Source organism: Tympanuchus pallidicinctus, unplaced genomic scaffold (genome assembly GCF_026119805.1).
Source record: "Tympanuchus pallidicinctus isolate F22 unplaced genomic scaffold, pur_lepc_1.0 scaffold5, whole genome shotgun sequence".
Classification (NCBI taxonomy): domain Eukaryota; kingdom Metazoa; phylum Chordata; class Aves; order Galliformes; family Phasianidae; genus Tympanuchus; species Tympanuchus pallidicinctus.
The window spans coordinates 71,726,405-71,748,355 of NW_026294769.1; the positions used below are offsets into that span (position 1 = coordinate 71,726,405).

At 39.8% G+C, this 21,951-nt stretch overlaps 1 protein-coding gene across 4 annotated transcripts in view; it reads right to left on the reverse strand.

Moving 5' to 3' along the window:
• TRAPPC9 (trafficking protein particle complex subunit 9) overlaps positions 1 to 21,951 on the reverse strand; it is a 468,020-nt gene that overhangs the window by 145,433 nt on the left and 300,636 nt on the right. Inside the window, exon 22 of one of the 4 annotated variants that reach the window (XM_052703587.1) lies at positions 6,119 to 6,255. The exons of the other annotated variants lie outside the window; for them this stretch is intronic. Coding sequence (XP_052559547.1) covers positions 6,251 to 6,255 — 5 coding nt within the window. The 3' untranslated portion in view covers positions 6,119 to 6,250. Of the gene's footprint in view, positions 1 to 6,118; positions 6,256 to 21,951 lie in introns of those variants that run through there. 4 annotated transcript variants of the gene reach the window in all.

A 21,951-nucleotide genomic window follows, 5' to 3' on the forward strand; every position in this document is an offset into this window, starting at 1 on the left:
TATTCCAGTGATGACAGGTATATAAAGAGTGGGCACGGAGGTATTCACATCATATATAAAGAAATAAAGTGAAGCATCTAGAACAAGATTAAATGACCAGATTAGACAGACAGCAGACTCTATTTTTAAAGTTCCAATAATAACCACCTATGAGAAAACAAAATAATAGTGCTTCAGGAGATGAAAACTCCAACCAGCTGTCCAGTGTGCTCCTGAGCTTAAGGGACATTGACAGAATAGAATGATAATTTAAAAGACATTTTGATCACTGTTATATATATACTGGAAATTATAGCTTTCTTAATGAACTATCCATTGACAACATAATTCTGCTGTAGTTCTGAAAGTACTGACTGGTGCTTTCTCCATTTGCTTTATGTTTTACAACTCATTATCCTAAGACAGGCTCAGGACTGACTATGTCTCATTTGGGCTGGGTTTGCAATGCATGAAATGCAGCAGTTGGGCTACAAGAAGACATATCAAAATAAGAGATGCAATTGCATACAGCAGTTATTTCTTCTCACAGATTTCTTCTCACAGCATTCTGGATGTTACCCCTATTCTCAGTTGGATTTTATGCATTTATTTTACTACTTGGAGAGCCTGCAGAGTCTAAAGAAGGGGCAAAATAAATGAGGGGAGGAAAAAAAAAAAACTCTTTCCACGCTCAACCACTAAATTCTGAACTTCTGTTTCTGTTCCTTGGAGACAAGCAGTAGTATTTCTGGTTTTGCAGAAGCAGCTCAGAAACGTGTGAAATACTAGACATGACTGGACAACATCCATGCAGCTCCATGCTGTATTTTCATCTCTCTCTTTTCCCATACAGAACAGAAGGCCTCTCGCAGAGCTCAGGGGCAGGTGATCGATGCCAGGCAAAGTGCAAACCTCACCGGTCCCGTGACACAAGCTGAACAAATAATTAGCAAACCCACAGTCCGAGTGCTGAGTGGCGAGCACCTCGCAGAGCTTTCTCCTCCTCTTCCAGATGGATTAATCTTTAAAGATAACTTGCTTTTCTTTTCCAGCGGGGAAAGAGTGGGGACAAGACTTCCAAAAATAGGCTAGCCTGTCACAACTGCTAACTGTCACACAGAACTGAGATTGGAGCTGATCTCCTGGGGAGGTGGCTGAGAACAGAAGGGAGTAAGGAAGGAGAGAGAAAGAGTAATTCCTCTTTCCATAGCACAGTCAGAAAGAAAATGAATAGGCGACCTGTGATCAATCACAAGTAATATAAAAGCCAAAAATCAGTCATTCCAAGCAAAACTATATAAATGTATCAGTTTACCATCAATTATTAGCAAAAGTGCTGTATTGTAGAGCATCAAAGCTGAAGCCCAAATGTACTCTCTGTCCAAGGTCTCACGGGGACAAATGCAAGATTATTGCCTGTTTAAACAAATTGACCCAGCAAATTAAAGCAAAATGCTCCCTTTAAATTCAATTTTCAAATGCTGTTCTAAAAAGGCTCCTGTCCATGTGGCTTCTGCAGCAGACAGACACACTGAAGTCACAAGATGATTAGGAAAAAAATATGCTCAGCCTTTTATGAGATCAGGTACTACACAGATTAAATAAACAAAAAGTTATGTAGAAAAAAATATAGAAATAATCCCACTTAAATCTGAGCAAAAATGTGCTCAGCGCTGAACAATTAAACTTACAAGAGAAATAGAAGGAAAACCTACAACTGCATCATTATTAAATGGACAAGAGCATAATCTCATTCTGCTGTGATCTTAGCCCTGTGCATCTAACGCATTCATTTTATTAAGAGGCCTGAAGCAGAATATTTGAAAACAGAAATCTTATTAAGAAAGTCTTCATCATCGTTGTTGGCATTTTTCCTTCCCGTTGCATGAAGGAAATGCATTTTTACTGCATAATCTTTGCCAATAATGGACTGATCTTTTTTCACTGCCTGCCTTAGTCACATGTTGCTGTGGAACACTAAAAATGCACTGTTAAACTGCAGCACTGGGTTTTTTCTGATGCATCTGTGTTCAACGCTGATAACGACATCTCGGCATCAGGCAAAAAAAGAAAAAAAAGAAAAAACATAAAACTGGATATTGTCACTAATCCATGAATTTAATTTCCCTTGCTTACTATCAGACATCAGTAGGTTTTGTTGCATGAAATGTTGATTTGTGAGTTGTGGCACTGAGGGCCGAGGTTTGGGGGGCATGGTGTTGAAGGGCTGATGGTTGGACTAGATGATCTTCGTGGTCTTTTCCAACCTTAATGATTCTATGATTCAATAAGACTGAGATATCAACCAGTGAAAATTATTCAATTTTTTGAGTGCTGACCATACCTGGAAGTGCTACCAGTGACATCACTGTGATTTGTGGTGCTGGTTCCCAACAGAATTAACACAGCCTCTGCCTGAAGGTCATCTCTTTCCCTGTCTTCAAGGTGCTGTTTCATATATACTCATGCTTAGCTCTATCACAGTAGCTAAATTCTGTTATTGCTTGAAGCCAATATAAAGAGTTGTTTTGCTTCAACAGTGAATGTTTAGTACAAACCCTATTTATTTACCATTCCATGTGGGTAAATGCTTTAGTGCTGCGCACCAAGTGGTGGCAGCTCCCATACCTTGAACCTCATCAACAGCTGGGTCAAGGCATGATCTTCCACTCAATGTCTATTATAATCCATTAAAATGAGGGTGATTTTATAAGGAACAGTGATGAGAAATGACACTGTCAACAGACACCAGCATTAAAGTTATCATAGATAACCAGGGGCTCTCATACTGCTCTATTGTGTTTTTCATCCCCTTCAAACTGCAAGTATGCAAATGAAAGCCTACTTAAAGAAATAAATTAATAGCCAGTGACCAATTTTTGTTCATTATGCTATACAGTACACTTAATTCCTGAAGTCAGAGTCTGAAAACTAGCACAAGAGAAATGCAAACATGGTTGTGGTATCTTCAAACCAAGCCCTAGCCCACAGCCTTGTATGCTCAAATGGTGTTTATGAGAGATTTTATTAGAGTTTTTGTAGGGCTCATCCGTATCATGAACAGGTACAGAAATAACTGTTGGAAAGAACTTATTAGTAACATGCATGGCAACTTGCTGCAAGCCAAAAGACCGCAGAGAAAACTCACTCAGACCTCAAAAGAGTTGAGGACAAAATAAAAGTTTCCCCAGGATACAAAATTAAAGATCCCCTGCATAAGAGTTTCTTCTTATACTTCCCCTGGAGTATGAGAACATCATCTGAGAACAGAACTAGAGTCAGAGGGTAATTATTTTGTCATTGAGAAGTGGCTTTAAGAGTAACACAGGCTCAATCCTTGGGTAAACACAGATGTTTAGATGGCAGCATGTAGGTGTGCTGATATTGTTTTCAGACACAAACACTTTCTTAATAAATGCAGTTAGAGGTTACACTTACAGAGGTTCCCATGGCAGTGATTTCTGGTCATCATTTAACAAATTAAAGCACACAAATCCAGTCATGATTAGACCAACTCTTAAGTACTCTGCTGTTTTTATGTTAAGGATACTCACGAAATATTGCTGGACTACTAAAAAGAAGAAAAGATAAAGCCAAGGATTTCTAATAGATGAGTTGTAAGAGATCAAATCGCTAAGCCAAACAATTTGCACAAAGTGGGGCATTTGGAAACAATGACAGCAGTCACTTCCCTGAATTGAATCTACTTAAACATACTTCTTTCAGCAGATGGCAAAGAAAAAATAAGTAAAGTACAACATGGCCACTTTCTAACTTCTCTCCTGAAATACCTTGGCAGCCTCAAAAACTGGCACACTCTATGACTTTAGGGACCATCACTCCCCAAGAATGCCACATTATATGGTCACACTAATGAAAGAGACAGAGACAACAAAAACTCCTTTGCAGTGGGGAAGTGTAACCTCTTGATTCCACATTTCTAGATGGAAGAGTGGGATTGGAACAACAGCTCTGGCATACTAAAGTTGGACTGAAAAATAAAAAACAAAACACCTCTTTTAGTTACTTTCTCAAGTTAAATTGAAAGACTTGCCAAATTGCTTGGATACCAACGTGCATTTACCAAATCAAAATACTGATTCATTGCTCTTCACTGGAACAAGCTGCTGGCTATTACAATTTGCCAATTGTCTGCTCCCACCTTTCCATTACTGAGATAGTAATGCATGTATCACAAAGGTTTTGAGAAAGTGACAAAGATTTTTGGCTACTGATAAACAGTGCTGCACAATTTACAAGACCACAAGGTTATTTCAAGACAAAACTGCCATGAAACACCATCATTTAAATAATGAATGGCTGTGCTTGCTTGCTTATTTTCTTTCTCCTAAAATAATTTTTCTTGCTTTCTGTCAGTTGGCAACAAATACATCTTAACATTTGCATTTCAAGCAAGAAGACAAATTCAGACAGTTGCTCCAAAAGGACTGGAAAACGTGTTGTAAACTGTATGATATGTACAAACCTATCAAAGATGCCCAAACTTAGCCAGACAGGGGACGTATTAGTAGTTTGTCAGAAGCTCAGGAGGAACCTTAATTTTGCTTAAGAGAGTTTGGAATTGCTCTTCTCTTCCATTTGGAAACACTGCTTCTTTTCTTTTCTTTCTTTCTTTCAATCACCAGCAGTCACTGTGGAAATCGCAGGCAAAGTATTCAGGCCAAGAATGCCCATCCCCTGCAGGCATTACTGAAGAGGTCCAACTTTTCATTATTATTCAGTGTAATTATGTGAACCAAAAACTAGCTCAAATACGATCGGTGTTTAAGCTTGCAAATAATTAATACCTATCTGAGACTTAATCAAAAAGGAGTATGCACACATATGGGACAGAAGGAAAAAAGTACCCAAACCACAGTTTTTGTACGGGCCTTTGGCTATGAGTTGCCTATGAAGTCATGCTCAAGCATTCTGCCTGATTAAGTTTGCTCTCTCATGGTCTCAAAATTTATCTTATTTAGAAACTGTCTCAACTGATTTCTCCTGGTGGAACGTGGACATTTGCCAAAGAATACCCAAGTCTGAAGGGTATTAGCTGCAGGGTGCTCTGCCTCCTTCCCAAATGGAAAGCACCACAGGGTAAGCCTCCCACATCATAAAAGCTACCTCCAAGGCAGCTTCACCACCTTGCCTTATCAAGCTAGCAATAAAAGAAAACACAGTGAATAAAACCGCACAGGCACACACCTGGATTTTTACAATCCAAGATCATAGATGATTCTAACCACTGTCTTGCCACCACGTAAGATAACCATATAAACCATGACATACATTAGCACTTGAAATAACAGCGTGCTATAAATAATAAATATAAGGCATAAAATAATCACAGAATCATAGAATAGAATCATACAATCACCAAGGTTGGAAAAGAACTCTAAGATCATGCAGTCCAACCTATTACCAGTATTTCCCTTCTAAACCATGTCCCTCAGTACAACACCTAAATGTTCCTCAAACACCTCCAGGGATGGTGACTCAACCTCCTTCCTAGGCAGCCCTTTCCGGTGCCTGACCACTCTGAGGGAAGAAAATTTTCCTATTTTTTTCCTAATGTCCAACTTGAACTCACTCTAGAAAACTGGACATGCAAATTATGCAATTCCAAATGCAGGCACCCATGTATGTATATACATATATAAAGAGCATATGAACCATACAGCACAGTTGGTTTCCAGTTTTAGATGCTGCAATGCTTGGTGGGTGCTTTTAGAGAATGTTTGCATTATTTTATCCCTTTGCCTCTAAAACAGGATCTCTGTGAAAAGAAATAAAATACACCAATGGTTTAACTATTTTTTTTTCTCTGACCATCCAGCAATTCCTCAGAGAATTATTGTTCATTGCATTCAAAGAAACAAAATAAATCCGCCACAGCTAACTACTAAGATCCTTCCATCCCTAAATAAATCCTAACTGTTGCCCATGTCCAACACAAGAGAATACTAAAAAGCAAAGCCACGGTCATTCAGGTTACCTTCAATTTTACACAGAGAGAATGTTAGAACGACAGAAGAAAGCCACTAAGATATTTTATCGAGGAGTTCTCCAGATGAGCAAAAACAAAATAGAGGAAATCTAGATGCAAGAAAATAGATTTTTCACCCTTTTTTTTTTTGTTTTGTTGTTGTTGTTGTTTTAAATGATGCGATATTTTTATTATATATTAATAGATAGGAAGATTGGTCATCTTCTATTGGCAGAGGACGTACAACGTGACCTCCAGAGATCCTCTCCTTTCCAGCTGAAATTATTCTATGGAAAAGAAATTAGTAAATTATAGGTTGAAGCAAAGATGCTAAATCCCTACTGCAAAAACATCTTCCTATATCCTTGAATAATTTATAGCAGCATGATGCAAGTCACTCTAAGAGAATCTCTGTCATGCTCAAACATTCTATGCATTCAGAATTTTCCACGTTTTATACCTTAAGATCTTCTTTTTATGTACAAAGGCAATGTTTCAGTTTTAAAAGGTCTTTCACAAGATCATTTCAAATGGGCAATTCTAATGGTCTTTCAAACACAGCTCCAGGAAGAGACTCAACTTACATAGCTTCAAGCAAAGAAACTGAATTTACTGGCAGCAATTTTCTCCTTATGCTCCATTTTATTCCAGAATATAACATTAATTCAAAAGGACTGTAAGTTCAAAAAATTAACACTAACATCTATTCCTTCTACCTAATAATAGTGTTAGAAAAAGATGAAAGAATTAAACTACAAAACCAAGCCGCATGCAATTACTCTTTGCATTTATGGCTGTAAGGATATGTTAATTCAGTGACTTTTGGCTACATTTTCCCTCAAAATCTGAAACAAATAACAGGACCAATTGGCAAGATACAAAATAATCTTCCCTAAACTGTGATCTTCCACCAGGGTAACAGAGATACCATCCCCAAACAGCAGTTACTGAAAGAAACAGGCAGAAAGCAACCATGTCATTCAACTCAGTGGACTGAAGCCATCACTATAGACAGCTGCAGGACCTAAGAGATGACAGAGCTGGGTGTAAGGCTCACACAGCTGAGGCTGTACCCAGCACCTCAACCAGAACAGCACATAAACCCAACGCATGCACTAAATTCTCCCTTGAGGTAAAAAAAGTTGGGTGTCCGTGTATATTTATACACATACGCCATTAATTATAGGCAAAAAAAGATCCTTAAAAATCACAGAATCATAGAAAATTATAGAATCACAGACTCATAGAATGGCCTGGATTGAAAAGGACCATACTGATCATCTAATTTCAACCCCCCTGCTATGTGCAGGGTAACAATCCACTAGATCAAGATGCTGAAATCACTATAAAATTTTCACAACTTCCAGTTCTTCATTGCTTGTTGCTTTTTTCTACTCCTGTGAAAAACAAAAATGAAAAAAAAAATGACAGTACTGATGCTAAAACAATTTTTGCCTGAGAAATTAGAAATACTGGCAACCAGGCGGTGAGTATTCAGTCACCAGGCCTCCATTTTACACTGTAATCACTGGTATGCTTCACCAATGTATGAGAATACTGAAGTTGAGCTCTTGGCAGAGGAAACCCAATGCAACAAACAAACCTCAAGGAAAAGTTTATCAAGATAAATGGTGGAGTCACTGTCCCTGGAGGTGTTTAAGATACTTGTCAATGTGGTACTGAGGGACGTGGTTAGTGGGCATGGTGGTGATGGGTTGGTGACTGGACCGGATGACCTTAGAGGCCTTTTCCAACCGTAATGATTGTGTGATTGGAATGTTTTAACACAGAGACAGAAATGTATTCCAAGGTTTAATCTCTCTTGCGGGCTGCACATCTGAGGAAGACGATGGCATCAAATTCAGCAGCATCAAGTCCCAGATCATGCACCACACTCCTCCAAAGAATTGCTTATCTCTTTTTTTGTTCGGGTTCATAAATATTCCAATCCCAATGGCCTCAGAAGGACAACATAGGCGCAGACATTAAATATGCCCTCAGTACCTTGCAAGAATGCAGCAAGATGAGTGCCATGCAGAACACTAACCCTAACCCTAGCCCTAACCCTAACCATGTTACAACTTATTTTTGTCCTATTTTTTTTACCTAATCAATGAGTGAGTAGAGTGATTTTCTTCTCAAGATCTGGGCTTATTTTTAAAACATGATTAATGGACATAATGGAGAACTGGCTCTTAGACTTGACAGAGAATAAAAATTCAACCAAACATGCTCTATTAAAAAATGCATAAGTATATCTAGAGCAAAAACAAGGCAGTTCTATTCTGCAGTGTCATTTCAGGCCTACTCTAAGGCAGCATTAGCAAACTAAGATATATTTAGAAAAAAATAAGATGGTGGTATACATCTGATGTGTTCAAAACCTCATAGGAATGGAACTAGGATCTTAAAAAGACAGTCTTTTATGTTCACCCTTGCTTCTCAGCTTTCTGAAACGTCAGCAACCATGGCTATCAGACATCTGCAGACTTATTTTCATCACCAAGAAATACTAAAAAGTAATATGCTTCCATCAAACTTAGTATTTCAAAAAGACAACCTTCATGTCCTTTGACATCAGCTATAGCAACAGAAAGGTGCTCTTACCCACCCAGCAGATTCAGGAGGTATAATTACCACTTCTTAACCCTCTCAGGACATTAAAATCAGGAGTTGTGGTAGGAAGGAGGGGCAGCACCAGTCTCAAACAACATCAAGACAGTACTCTGAAGCAACAACTGGGGCAACACATATGATTTAAGAAGAAAAAACTATTTAGCCACTCTTAATTTGGAGCTAACAAAATGGACCAACAAACCAAAGTAACCCCCGTGAAATTTAAATGCTGTTCCGTGAGCACGGAGATGTGAACTTTGGTCACCTCCAAGCACATCACGGTTTCTTCCATCTCAGGCAAGCACAGTGTCTGCTGGATAAGAGGATGCTTGTCTGCTTTCTTCCACTCTCCCAGAAGAAGTGTCTGCAGCAGCTTAATTATCAAGTTACAAATAAACATATTCAGCTTGGTGCATACATTCAATTATAGATAATGAGCTGTAGACAAAAGCTACTGAACTATAACTGATACTGTAAGAGCCAGTACACAACAAGCAATGATTAAATGATACGGACTGAGGACAAGAAAAGAAATTCTTATTCTTCCCTTGAAAAGCATGCAAAGCAAGGAGATTTTCTGGAGAAAATCTGACAAAGAGGTATTTCTTTATATCTATTATTTTCCCCAGTCTCATCCATTTTTTTTCACTAAATTACAGTGAAAGTTCAAGTGGTACTCAAAATTTTCACTCTTTGTGTTGTCATTTCAGTGAGATGTTTACAAATAAAAGCTTATAGTGTTTGCTAACAGTTGAACTTCATAGTACCATGAGGATGCAATGCAGTACTATATGCTCGCAAATAATATCTAAGAGAGAGGGAAGCCTGAAGGCACACTTTGTTAACTACAGTAGTTAGCTGTAATGATAAACTAAATAAACGCCAAATATAGAAAGCCAGGAAACACAGTCTTGCAGTGTGCCTTAAAGGAAATGAACATATCAAAAGTACAGACAGGGAGGAATGAAGTCAGTGGAAAACTATGACGTCTGTCCAATGAGTCGGGCACAGATTGATCTTTTCCAGCTCCAAGACAATTTACAAATACCACATGTAGTGCTTTGAAAGCTATGAATGGCTGTGAAAATGTTTTGCTCCCTAAGATTCATGACATAAGGAGTGTTTCTTACATTACTCTTTTCTCTTTCCTTATAAACAGAGTTTTCATTTGCAATAGCATTCGGATTCAGGGATTCCTCATGCAACTTTATCAGAAATAAGGTTACTTTATCACTTCAAAAATGGCTTTTGCACCATTCCATCTGAAAGGCTTGCTGTAATCCTTCATCCTGGAATTAGTTTCTTCAGATTCTAAACTTAAAATTACCTGTAAATGCTAACGGTTGCTTCTTCTCACTGTCATTCTGGTAGTTTTAAGTTCATCATAATTTTTTAGCATTGCTCAAATAGTTCAGACTGCACTCATCCGATAGAACAAAACTAAAATCTCAAATGCTGACTCCACATATAACACAGCAAAACTAACAGCACATACGAGCAGAATGCTTACAGATCCCACAGGGCTTTTGCAAGGTGTGTTTCACTCTGTTGTCTACTGTTAGAGGAAAACTAATTGCTCTAACCATGACCTATGGTGGTCTTTAACAAGACCACAGCTATGACCTACAAGCATCTCAGTACGTGGCATGGCCAGCCCTGGCTTTACTGTGGTGAAGGGGAGCAAGAAACACTGGAAAACTGGATTTGAATTTCAAAGTCTACCTCTTCCAAGTCATCACAGTGCTGACAATGTGCTATAGCTAGAAGTGACAAGCATTCCTTTCAGGGTATGTGTAAGCACGTTCCACTAGCAGCCAAGGGAAGTCCACCTCAGACAACATATGTTTTCCAGTAATCCTGGAGACTTTGACAAAAAACAGTTGCTTTCTTGTCAATACAGCCCAGCTGTATTGTATCAGATAGCCACAGAGTTGTTGAAACTACTGGTCCTTGAGTAACTGCATCAATAACACTTTCACTGCAATTCACACACAGCTTTGTTGTGTCTACTCTACAAGCCATAGTGCTCTGCTTCCACGGGTCAAGTTGACTCTGTCCTTCTCATGACAGCTGATGGCTCTTGTACTGTATATGGACCCATATATCTCATTCAATCTGGCAAATTCTAAAACTGGCAACTGTCTGCCATCGTCCTGGTCTTAAGGCAGGGATGAATGACTTTCTCTTTGAAGATGCTTGACAGTTGCAGTCCCAATGGTTACACACAGAGCGAAAGGCTGGGACAAGGCAGAGTATGATCTAATCAACAGAAAGTACAGTTTGGGGCCAAAAAAAAATGAATTTGTTGCATGGAAGCATACTACCCATTGATTACAACATACACAGCATCACACATCAGACTTTTTGATCAGTAAGAACCAAAGAACTTTTAGCATGGGAGAGCTTTAGTGTTTGGATTCCTTTCTCCTATTTTTTGTAGTATGGGATTAAATTTATCTATTTGAATGATCCAGTTCTTTCTTAGCTGTGTCAGTTTCCTGCTAGTGCTCCAATCTCAGCAGCAGTGATGCTTGATGCTTAGTACTTTTGCCTGTTATGTACTTTCTGGCTTCCTAAAAACTGAAATGCTCAAAATTCAGATGTCAGAGCTGGCCTTATCCAGGCTGCAATTAAACTCATCAATCAGTGATTAGCAATTAGAGAGCAGATAATCTGGCAGTTTTTCAAAGGATTGGAGATTGGTCATTTGCATGACTTGGAGAACAAGGTTTTAGACTGAGTATTCAGATAACATTTGTCTGGAACAGGTCACCCACAGAATCTGCACGATCTCCATTCTCATAGACATGTATCACCCTCAAGGACCAATGCTATCTGACCCGATCTGCTTGCAGCAGCTCCTCTCTGAAGAGGAGATGGGAACAGATGACAACCACAGATCAAGCAGAATGTCTACGACTATGGATGTTTAAATTTTCATGAATATCTGCAACCAACATAAAAGAACAACGTCCACAGAAAATCATTCCTCCGGCATTCCACAAAAGGCTACTGACAATGAACAGGTGTAACTTGGAAAGTCAGGAGAACAACACAAGTGGAAAAAACTCAGAGATCAATCCGACAGGTCTTCTGGCTCTGTCACTGCTGTTCATGAAACCTCTTCTTTTCTTTTTTCATGCCTCAGTCTCATCTGAAGGCTTAATTTCAATTCATCCTTTGCGCCAGCCACATTTAGAACCTGTTACAGGATGAGCTAATTGCATTAACTCCATCACTGTATAGAATATTTTGAAAACGTTAGCATATTCCAAAAGGAAAAGAAAAGCAACCCACAGACTTGCTACTCTAAATACTGTGTAAGTACATAAAACTAAAATTGATATATAATATTCTCATTCCAATATAATTGACAAGTCATTTTAAATAAACTACTGTTACAACTCTAGGAACATTTGTGCTTTAAACAATTGCTGTTCCCAAGAAGGTTGCACAGCTTTTTTTCTTCCTCGTTTCTTTCATGTAACATAAATAAGACAGAAAAGCAATGTATCTCCTCAATGAAATTTCAGAATAAATTCCGTTAAGTCCCCCAAAAGTAAGACACAGATGAGCACATGAAAGCTCTGATGTACAAATATATTTCCTGAGGCAAGCAGCAATGGGCAGAGATTGCAAAGATTCTTGTTTAAATTATTTTTCTTGTGCTAAAATCTGGTAGTCATCGACAAACTGTGCAACAGGAATACTGAAAACTCTTCCTCCAGTCTCACTAATTATCTCAACTTCATTCTACTTACAAACAGCTTTTACCTGTGCATTGCCTCTGATGTATCAAAGAATAAACAAACAAAAAAACAACAATAAACAAGCAAACAAAAAACCCACAGAAGCAGTAGGAGCTATGGCAAACCAAGGTGGTATCTATCTCTCTATGAATAACATACGATGGTAAATAGAAGCAGCAAGCACCAAAATAGTGCATCTCTCCAAGAAATGCACTTTCACTCCTAGCCAGTTTCATAGTTGCACAACGTACTTGTAGAAGAGAGAATTACTGTAAGGAGTGTTTGAAAACTCACGTGATGTATTTGAGACTGAATTCTTAGCAACAGGATCACTATTGACCAGAATAAGTCTCCAGCTGCTGGAGCAAGCTGATGTTTGATGCAAACACTTTGAGGATGAAACACATTTTATAAATGAGCTTCAAAACCTCTAAAGCTGTGTGGAACCAAAAGCAAAAGAGAGATGCAAAAGCTGAGGGATGTGCAACAAGAAGTGAAATGAGATGCAAACAGGTAGAGTTTGTTGTTGTATTTTCATGGAGTCACAGAGAGGTCTGCAGAGACTTGAAAAAGGTAAAGAACTGTTTTCCTCCTGGTATTAAGAAATGGTCCTGGTGAGGAATCTACATGAACTGACCTGCGAACAAAACAGAGCTATAATGCATGCTGATGGCCTTCCATAGAAAGGAAGTGATTAGCTAGAGAGCTGAAATGTTAGCAAAGATGTTAGATGTTAGCAAAGCAGAGGATGTAAATCTTGACTTCAACAGGCAAGAGCTGAACAGAGCTTTAAAGATGAAGCCAAAGGCCCTGATATCTGATAAGGTGATGAACTAGCAACTATGGATGATGTGGATGATATAATCAAGTAAATGATGAAAGAACGTCACCTCAGTAGAATCACAGATTCTGCTTGAGTTAGAAGGGACCCTTAAAGGTCATCTAGTCCAACTTCCCTGCAGTGAACATGGATCCCTACAGCTCAATCAGGTTGCTCAGAGCTCCCTCCAGCCTGACCCTGAATATTTCCAAGCACAGGGTGTCCACCACATCTCCGCACAACCTGTTTCAGTGCTTCACTGCCCTCACTGTAAAACACTTTTTCCTTATAATCAGTCTAAATATCCCCTCTTGTAGTTTGAAACCATTTCCCCTTGCCCTACCAGCACAGCCTCTGGAGACTTTCGATGTGAGGCTGGATCAGGTTGCTGCCTGGGCAATCTGATTTAGCTGTGCATGTCCCCATTCAATGCAGGGGAGTTGGACTAGATGAACTTTGAAGGTCCCCTCCAACTCTAAGAATTCTATGATTCTTTCTTACAGCCACCCTTTAGATACTGAAAGATACCACTATCAGGTCTCCTCGGTGCTTTCTTTTATCCAGGCTAGAGCCCCAACTCTCCCAGTCTGTCCTCAGAGAAGAAGTGTTCCATCCCTTGGATCATTTTTGTGCCTCTCCTCTGAACACACTCTATCAGGTCCATGTCTCTCCTGCACTGAGGACTCCACATCTGGATGCAGTACTCCAGGTGAGGCCTCACCAGAATAATACTCTGCTGACCACATAATTTTTGATGCAGCCTAGGATACTTTTGGCCTTCTGGGCTGAGGGCACATTTCTGTCTCATGTCTAGCTTCCCATCCACCAGCACCTCCAGGTCCTTTTCAGAAGGGCTATGCTTCATCCTTATGTTTGTACTGATAGTGGGGGTTGCTTAGACCGAGGTGCAAGATCTTGCACTTGGATTAATATTCATATGATTTCAGAGAGGGCCCAAAGTCCTCAAGGGGGTTGTTGAATAGTACTTATGAGCACCTGAGGGATCTTACCGTGAATCTCTGCAATAATGTAAATTAATTTGCTAATGTGTTTGTCGTCCTCCCTTCTGTCTTGTCCACAGTGCCTGGGAAATACACTGAATTCAGCTCATTCCAATTAGCCAACACTGAATAAAAATATCTGAGATACATTTTTATATCTGAGTAAATATCTTGAGATCAAGCTACCTTTGGTAGCTTGTTGTAGTGGAGCCACAGCACATTCCGAATGAGGAATGAAAGATCTTTAACAGCCTCTGGTTAAATAATAAACAACGGTAACTTCACAAAATCACAAAGGCCAAAAGCAAAATGCACATGTGAAACAAGTTAATGTTACTTCCCTTGAACTCATCACTTGATTTCAGCTTAGCTGAAGCCATGGACCTGATTTCAGCAGTGTGAAGGACACTGAGAAGATGAGTTGCTGTCAGAGGGATCTGCAGACCCAAGCAAGCTTTGTAGGAGACTTCAGGCTCAGCCAGGAAGAAGCGTGGATCTTTGCAGTCTGTGCTGCAAGGACATTTACTCTCTTTCCTCCTGCGTGAGTCGCCTGGAACTGCATTTCATTGACTAACAAAAACCACTAGGCATGGGCTAATGGGGAACGCAACTGCAAGACACATCTTAGGCTCAGGAGAACTTGGCGTGACCTTCCAGATGAGTTCCTCAGAGCCAGGTAGGTGGACAGATCTACACTATGGGTCATGATCACAATTTTGCATATGGTTCATCTTTCAAATACACAACTAACTTGGTTAACACTTCCTGTAACAAATCACACCTCCTGAAGTCATTTGACAGCTTTGTCAATCTTCATTTTATCTATTCTGCTAAAAATAAGAAATTGTCTGCGTATTTTTCAACCAGTTTGGCCACAAAAGAAATCCACTTAAATAATCAGCAGTGAGATCTTTCCACTGGTACACATGTATTATTCATTTCTACAAAACCTCAACAGCTTGCTTAACATGCCAGGGTTCTCTAACTTTCCACAAAAAGGCTGACAGAGAACTTTTTTTCCATTTTTAAGAACATACAAATTCAGTTTAGTTCATGTGCTAAAGGCCTTAAGCATAACAAATCATGGGAAAATCCATCAGATGAAAGTTTGACTGATGATTTCTCAGCTCATCACAGAACCATAGATTCTCTCCATTGTTAGAAATAGATAAACTTGTTTGCATTTGCACTTTCCCTGTTCCATGTGAATAAAAGATAAAGTAATTCAAATAAAATGCTGACCTTCTGTTTGCAAATGATTTAAAAGTCTATCATATAAGATAGTAAAAACATTCATCTTGCTTCAAAAGGCATAAATTTAAAATGGAAAAATCCTTACAGGAGTATGTCAAATACTGCAGAGTGCTACTGCAGAGGAAGGGGAAGGAGAGAGAAACTTCAGCCTATTATGTGGGGCAATAGGCTGGGTACAGGGATCGTATTCAAGGACAGGCCTGCTGGGGAAGATAAACCACCACATTATATGCTACATCTCACTCTCCTGGCGGTCACAGAATCATAGATTCACAGGATGGCTTAGGTTGGAAGCGAACTTAAAGAAAATCCAGTTCCAACTCCCTGCCATGAGTTTCAACCCACCAGATCAGGCTGCCCAAGGCCTCATCCAGCCTTGAACACCTCCAGGGATGGGGCATCCACAACTTCCCTGGACAGCAAGTCAGTGCCTCACCACATGCTCAGTAAAGAATTTCTTCCCTATATCTAATCTAAATCTCCCCTATTTTAGTTTACAACCATCCCCTCTTGCCCTGTCACTGATCAGATCACGTTTCCCTGATCTGATCTTCTAAAAAGCTTAAGTCTGGATTCTAAGGAAGTTGACTTCACAGTTTTATTCTTATCTCTTTCTTTCTTTTTTTTAATTCCAAACAGCTACTTCTCATTGGCCATCAATAATGCAAGATGTCTTTGATACAAAAATTCCTTTAATTCCACTACAAAAAGTGAACATTTCTTTACATTATTATACTGAGTTACAAATATGGCACTATATGTAACTACATCACTGATTCCAGCAAAGAAGCCCTTCAATGACAGCTCAAACTGAAGGCAAGAAAAATACAGTATCCCAAAAAATCAGAGTTGGGATTTCTGGTTCTTCAGTTACTTATTGACCAAGTTTTTAAAAATGTATTAGGAAAAAAAAAATAAAGTAAAATAAAAATCTCCTTTTGAAACCATTGCTGAAATTGTTATTGAAGCTATTTTTAGTTTATAAAGAGCTCTTGTTGATTTTAGGCACATCCTTACAATATTAGACATATGGGCAGAAACATCTTTTTATCACATGTGACAGTGCAGGTCAGACCCCAAAGAAATATGTTGTGAAGAACACATCAGTAACAAGAGTAATTGGGTCTACCACACACCTTGAGAACTGTCAAAAATGCACTTGTTTAATAAAAAAAACCACAGACTTTTAAAGTATGACTTCAGATGTTGTTCAGCATTGCCCCATATGTCCACCCAACTGCCATTTTTAAACCCTGAGGATATATTTAGCAGAGCATACATCATCCCACTGTCGTCATTTCATCAAACAAAGCAAAACACAGGATCATGCTAAATGATGCGTCCTCAGCTTGTGTCAAGAGCACAGCAGAGAAAGGACTGCAATACCAATGAAGTTTAAAAAGCAGCCAAATAAGCTAAAGAAATAAGCAGAAGATGGCACAACAGATATCAGTGGATTTGAATTACGAAGTCAAGAATAAATGGAAACATAAAATACGCTGACATAAGAACTATATCTGTTCCCTACTAATCTCTGTTCCCCTGCCATTCGCATCAGGAACCATCTGATCTTTCAAGTTTCTGCATGCATGATGAGCTCTTGGCTACAGCCTGGGTTGGTGCAGCCAAATCTTTGCAATTCCACCTGGGCACAACAGAATGCACGTTATCACTTCCGACTGGCACAGTTTCCTATACCCAGAGTGACCCCACATGAGAACTATATGCCTCATTACATCAGCCAAGAAATTAATGTAAATCACCAGCACAGCTTACTGCAGTCTCGGTAAAAGCCTGAATTCCATTACCAAAATTCAAAATGACAGAAAAAGGTTTGGGAGTTTGTTTTGTACTTAGCAAACAATAAGATTTAACAGTTTTGGCTAGAAACTGCAGATACCTTTTATTACTGTGTACTTGACGTCCACCACAAGAACCCATTTGTTCATCTCACTTGCAGCTAAAATTACCTTTGTGATGCTGAGCCCTTCGATGCATGGTCAATCACGCTGCACTGGCTTGGAAAGGAAAATTTCCCCCATGAGGTGGAGTGCAGGGAGCAAGCATCATCCTTCTCCTACCACAAAGGAACACGAGAAAACTACTGACTGAGTCTGTGCTGAGGGGTAGTACTGAAAAAGCTGTTTCTTGGCTTGTGACCACAAAGCATTGAAAGTACACTGCAGGGCGTTTTACCCAGTGTTTAGGTAGAGTATAGAAAGTACTTAAAGACACACTCCAGAGAGAGATGTAACCGTTTGATACTAATATTGATACTAATAGTCAAGCATCAGGGAGTATTTTTTTACAGTAATAATCCGCAACTATAACTTGTCTTTATGTTGAACAACATAAGCAAAAAGATCTTTAAGGAAAACAACAGCGTGGTGAACTGGTTTTAAAAATGAGAGTTTGAAAAGGAAGTGGAGCTTGGCCACCACTTTGCACTGGGCAGGGAACAGAGGTACAGCGTTTTCAGTGCACACCCCAGACCAACTTCATTTCCATTTCCATGCTGGCTTGATCAATGTTTGAATCTCCAAAGGCATTTCCAAAAGCAATGCCAAAAGCCATTGGAGCAAACAGAAGTGCTGAAGCCTGGCTCCCTGAGGCCACCATGTGCCCCTGCTGCTGTACTCCTCTCCATCACAGGGTCACCTTCACAGAAGAAAAATGAACAAGTCCTGGGGTTAATTTCTATTGTTAAATTACCTGCTGCCAAAAGCAACACAAAATAAGCAAATTCATAGAATAAGAGAATCATAGAATGGCTTAGGTTGCAAGGGACCTCAACAATCTCCAACCCACCTGCTGAATGCAGGGCCACCAACCTCCCCGTTTAATACTAGACCAGGCTGCCCAGGGCCCATCCAACCTGGCCTTGAACACCTCCCAGGATGGGGCATCCACAGCCTCTCTGGGCAGCCTGTTCCAGCACCTCACCACTTTCTCTGTAAAGAACCTACCATGAAAATTCTACAGCCTCTTCATGACTTCACTAACGTGGGGTCTCTCCAGTTTCTTACATAACAGGTAGAACTTCAGATTTTATTTGGGCACCCTCCCACTCTTCTAAATTTTATCTAGGTTGTCCAGAAAGTTAAAAAATTGGTAGGGGTGACAAGAGGTGAGCACAAGAACAGAAAGCTTCATTCCACAGAAAACAGTCTAAAAATACAAACAAATGCAGTGAATAGCAACTGAATTCATAGAACTGACTTGCAAAATCTGGATTTTGCTCTCAGCTCCGATAAATGCCTGAAGGCTTGACTTTACGTGGAATCACTTCTCTCATAAATCACCTTCGTCAGGAAAATGTTCTTTGCAAAATATGCTCGAAAGGAAATGGTTAATTTCATTGTCTTTCTGAAAAGTACTACTGGAGACACTTCTACAGTGTTTTCTATATTGATTTAGGGCATTAACACCACCATTAGCTAGATACACAGTTCATGCAGTTGTTCAAAACTGGAATTAGTAAGGGTAGATTAAAAAAAAAATTACCCATACATAGACATTTGTGAATTTTTATTGTATTAACTAAGGGAAAGTAGTTCTCTTGTTTCTCTTTATGACAGGCATTTTATTTCCCTCATGCATTTTCAGAATGCATATGCTATAGTCTGTGGTTTCCTCTAAAGTTAATTAGATTTAAAAAAAAAAAAAAAAAAAAAAAAGGAAAAAAGGAAAAAAGGAAGAAAAAAACAATAGCAATTATCATACATTCCTTTCTTTAAAACCTACAACATCCAGATCAAACGTTTTTCCACTACAGGACACACAGTGCACACAAGCTCATTTCTGGAGCTGGTCTCCACCAAAGGCATAGGCAGAACAGTTCTTATCACTGCAAAGGTGCTGGTCCAGAACTGCTTCTCAAGGACGGATTTCCAAAATTTGCTCATATTTTGCTATTATTACAAGGCTATGTAGCAGAAATTATACTGTGTAAACCAGGGAGGTCATTTCGGGTGTTAGTTAGCAGGTTTGCCTCATCAAACTAAGCACATGACACAGCTTCAAGGAATTTTGTAACTCATAGAATCATAGAATTGTTTGAGTTGGAAGGGACCCATAAATGTCACCTACTCCAATTTCCCTGCAATGTACATGAACATCTAGATCAAATTGCCCAGAGCCCCGTCCCGCCTGACCTTGAATGTCCCCAGGACAATGGTACAAGACAATAACACTTCTGAAGTGAAGTATCACCCTGTTGGCTTTCCAAACTGACAGTGTTTGTGGGACCAACACTCAATGAAAGTTTTCCATCTCAGTCTGCTCCCTCTCACTGTGTTGGCAATTTCTGTACAATGTAGTAAAGAAAGAAGTGAAGGCTTCAGGGGTGAAATATCTGAATTTCACTTGGAAGAAATGAACAGTGCAAACAGGGTGAGGAGCAGCAAATCTTTGGTAGGAGAAAAATGGTACATAGAGCAAAGAAATACTCTGCTAAGGGTATACTGCTGCAAAAACAAGCAGTAGTAGCAGCACTTGTGATACAAACTGATTATTCCTGCTACTGAACAACAGAAAATATGTAAGATTGAAAGCTAAACAATGTAGGCACAGTAGTCATTTGCTGTTCTTGAATGCCAGCTCCTTTAGGCAGCAAGGACAGAATTTAAGAACATGAGAACACATTCTGGGGAGTCAGACTGATGCCTGTGGCTTCAAACACAGAGTATGTTCACAGGAGGAAAGGCTGAAGGGCAGAATGTGCTTGAAAGCCTTTGGCACAACTTCTTTTTTCTGTAGCTCAAATGTTTGTATTTACAATTCAGAATGCAGAGATTTGCTATATAGATTTTTTTTTTTGCTACTCAGAATGTTGCTGCATAGAAAAACATTGTTTTAGAAAGCGAGTTGACTGAGACTGAATGCAAATGTTTTCTGCTCTTCCACTATAAAACTGAGTACTAAGAATAAAACACCGCAAGGTAAGAGCACAAGTACTGCATGCACCACTTGTCTTGTGTGCATGCACTGCCTGCGTGTGTCACAGCATCAAGATGACTTGGATGTCTACCTCATTTTGGAAAGTGTTAAATACCTAAGATGTGGTCAGCTCTTCTGTCTCAGCTCCTACAAAGCAAGATTTTCCACGAGATCAGTTTTTTTCCTGGGTAACTGCTATCAGCTTTTTAGTGATCCCTGCACTAAAGGAGCCTCCATGTCATCAGTGACATCGTTTTGAAGGCACTAATTGCTGTTGGGAGAAGTGCTGAGATGCACGTAAAGTTCTGCAAACAGGTGACAGCAGTACTTACGTGCTCAGGTGAACACTTCATCTGTATTTAGACAATAAATACTCCCCTTATCTCACGGCAGTAGTTCAGAACCACATGTAGGATGAAAAACATCAGTCATTAATCCCTGTTTTTAACTGTGAGAATACATTTAGTGCTTTTGGTTCCCCTCTTGCACAACCACCTTGATGCCACTAGAAGATATAATTAAGGTAGTCTTTAGAATCACAGAATCATTGAAGTTGGACTAAGATTACTTAGTCCAATCATCCACCTACCACCAATATAAGGAAAAAATCTTTCACAGTGAAAGTGGTGAGGCACTGGAACAGGTTACCTAGTGTTGTGGTTGATGCCTCATCCCTGAAGGCTTTCAAGGTGAGGCTGGATCAGGCCCTGAGCAGCCTGATCTAGCTGTAGTGTCCTTGTTCATTGCAGGGGAGTTGGACCAGATGGCCTTCAGGGGTTCCTTCCAATTCACAGGATTCTACGATTCTGTGACTCTAGTATTTCCCCACTAAACCACATCCCTTAGTGCAATACCATTAAATTTCTTGACCACCTCCAGGGACGGTGACTCAATCACCCCCCCAGGCTTCCCATTCCAGCACCTAACCACTCCTTCAAAGAATTCAGTTAACCCAAATTTTTCCTAACATCCAACCTGAACCTCCCCTGGTGCAACTTAGAGGCCATTACCTCTATTCCTATCACTTTTACCAGACCAAAGAAGCTGATCCTCACCTCGTCACAACCGCCATTCAGGGAATTGTAGAGAGCCAGAAAGTCACCCCAAGCCTCCTCTTCTCCAGACTAAACAATCCCAGTTCCCTCAACCACTCCCCAGGAGACCTGTACTCCAGACCCTTCACAGCTTCACTGCCCTTCTCAGGACATGCTCCAGGGCCTCAATGTCTGTAGTGAGGGGCCCAAAAACTGAACACAGCACTCAAGGTGTGGACTCACTAGAGCTGAGCACAAAGGGACAATCACTTCCCTGGTCTTGCTGACTGCTATCGGATGCCATATTTCCCATACAAGCTAGGATTCTGAGGTTCACATCTCAGTGTTGCAAATAAATCAGCCTCACCCTGATGCTCAGCCAGGCTTGGCAGGAACATTATATTGAGTCTATACGTGCAATACTTCCAGCCTCTTCAGTCTTATTACACCTGTTAATTCTCAAATCAGGTTTTGTTGACTTCCAGGTCTTGTACATCTTTGGTTCTGCAAGAGAGGCTTCAAACAAGCATTTCAAAATGTTTCTTTCTTTCTTTTTTTCCCCCAACAGAAA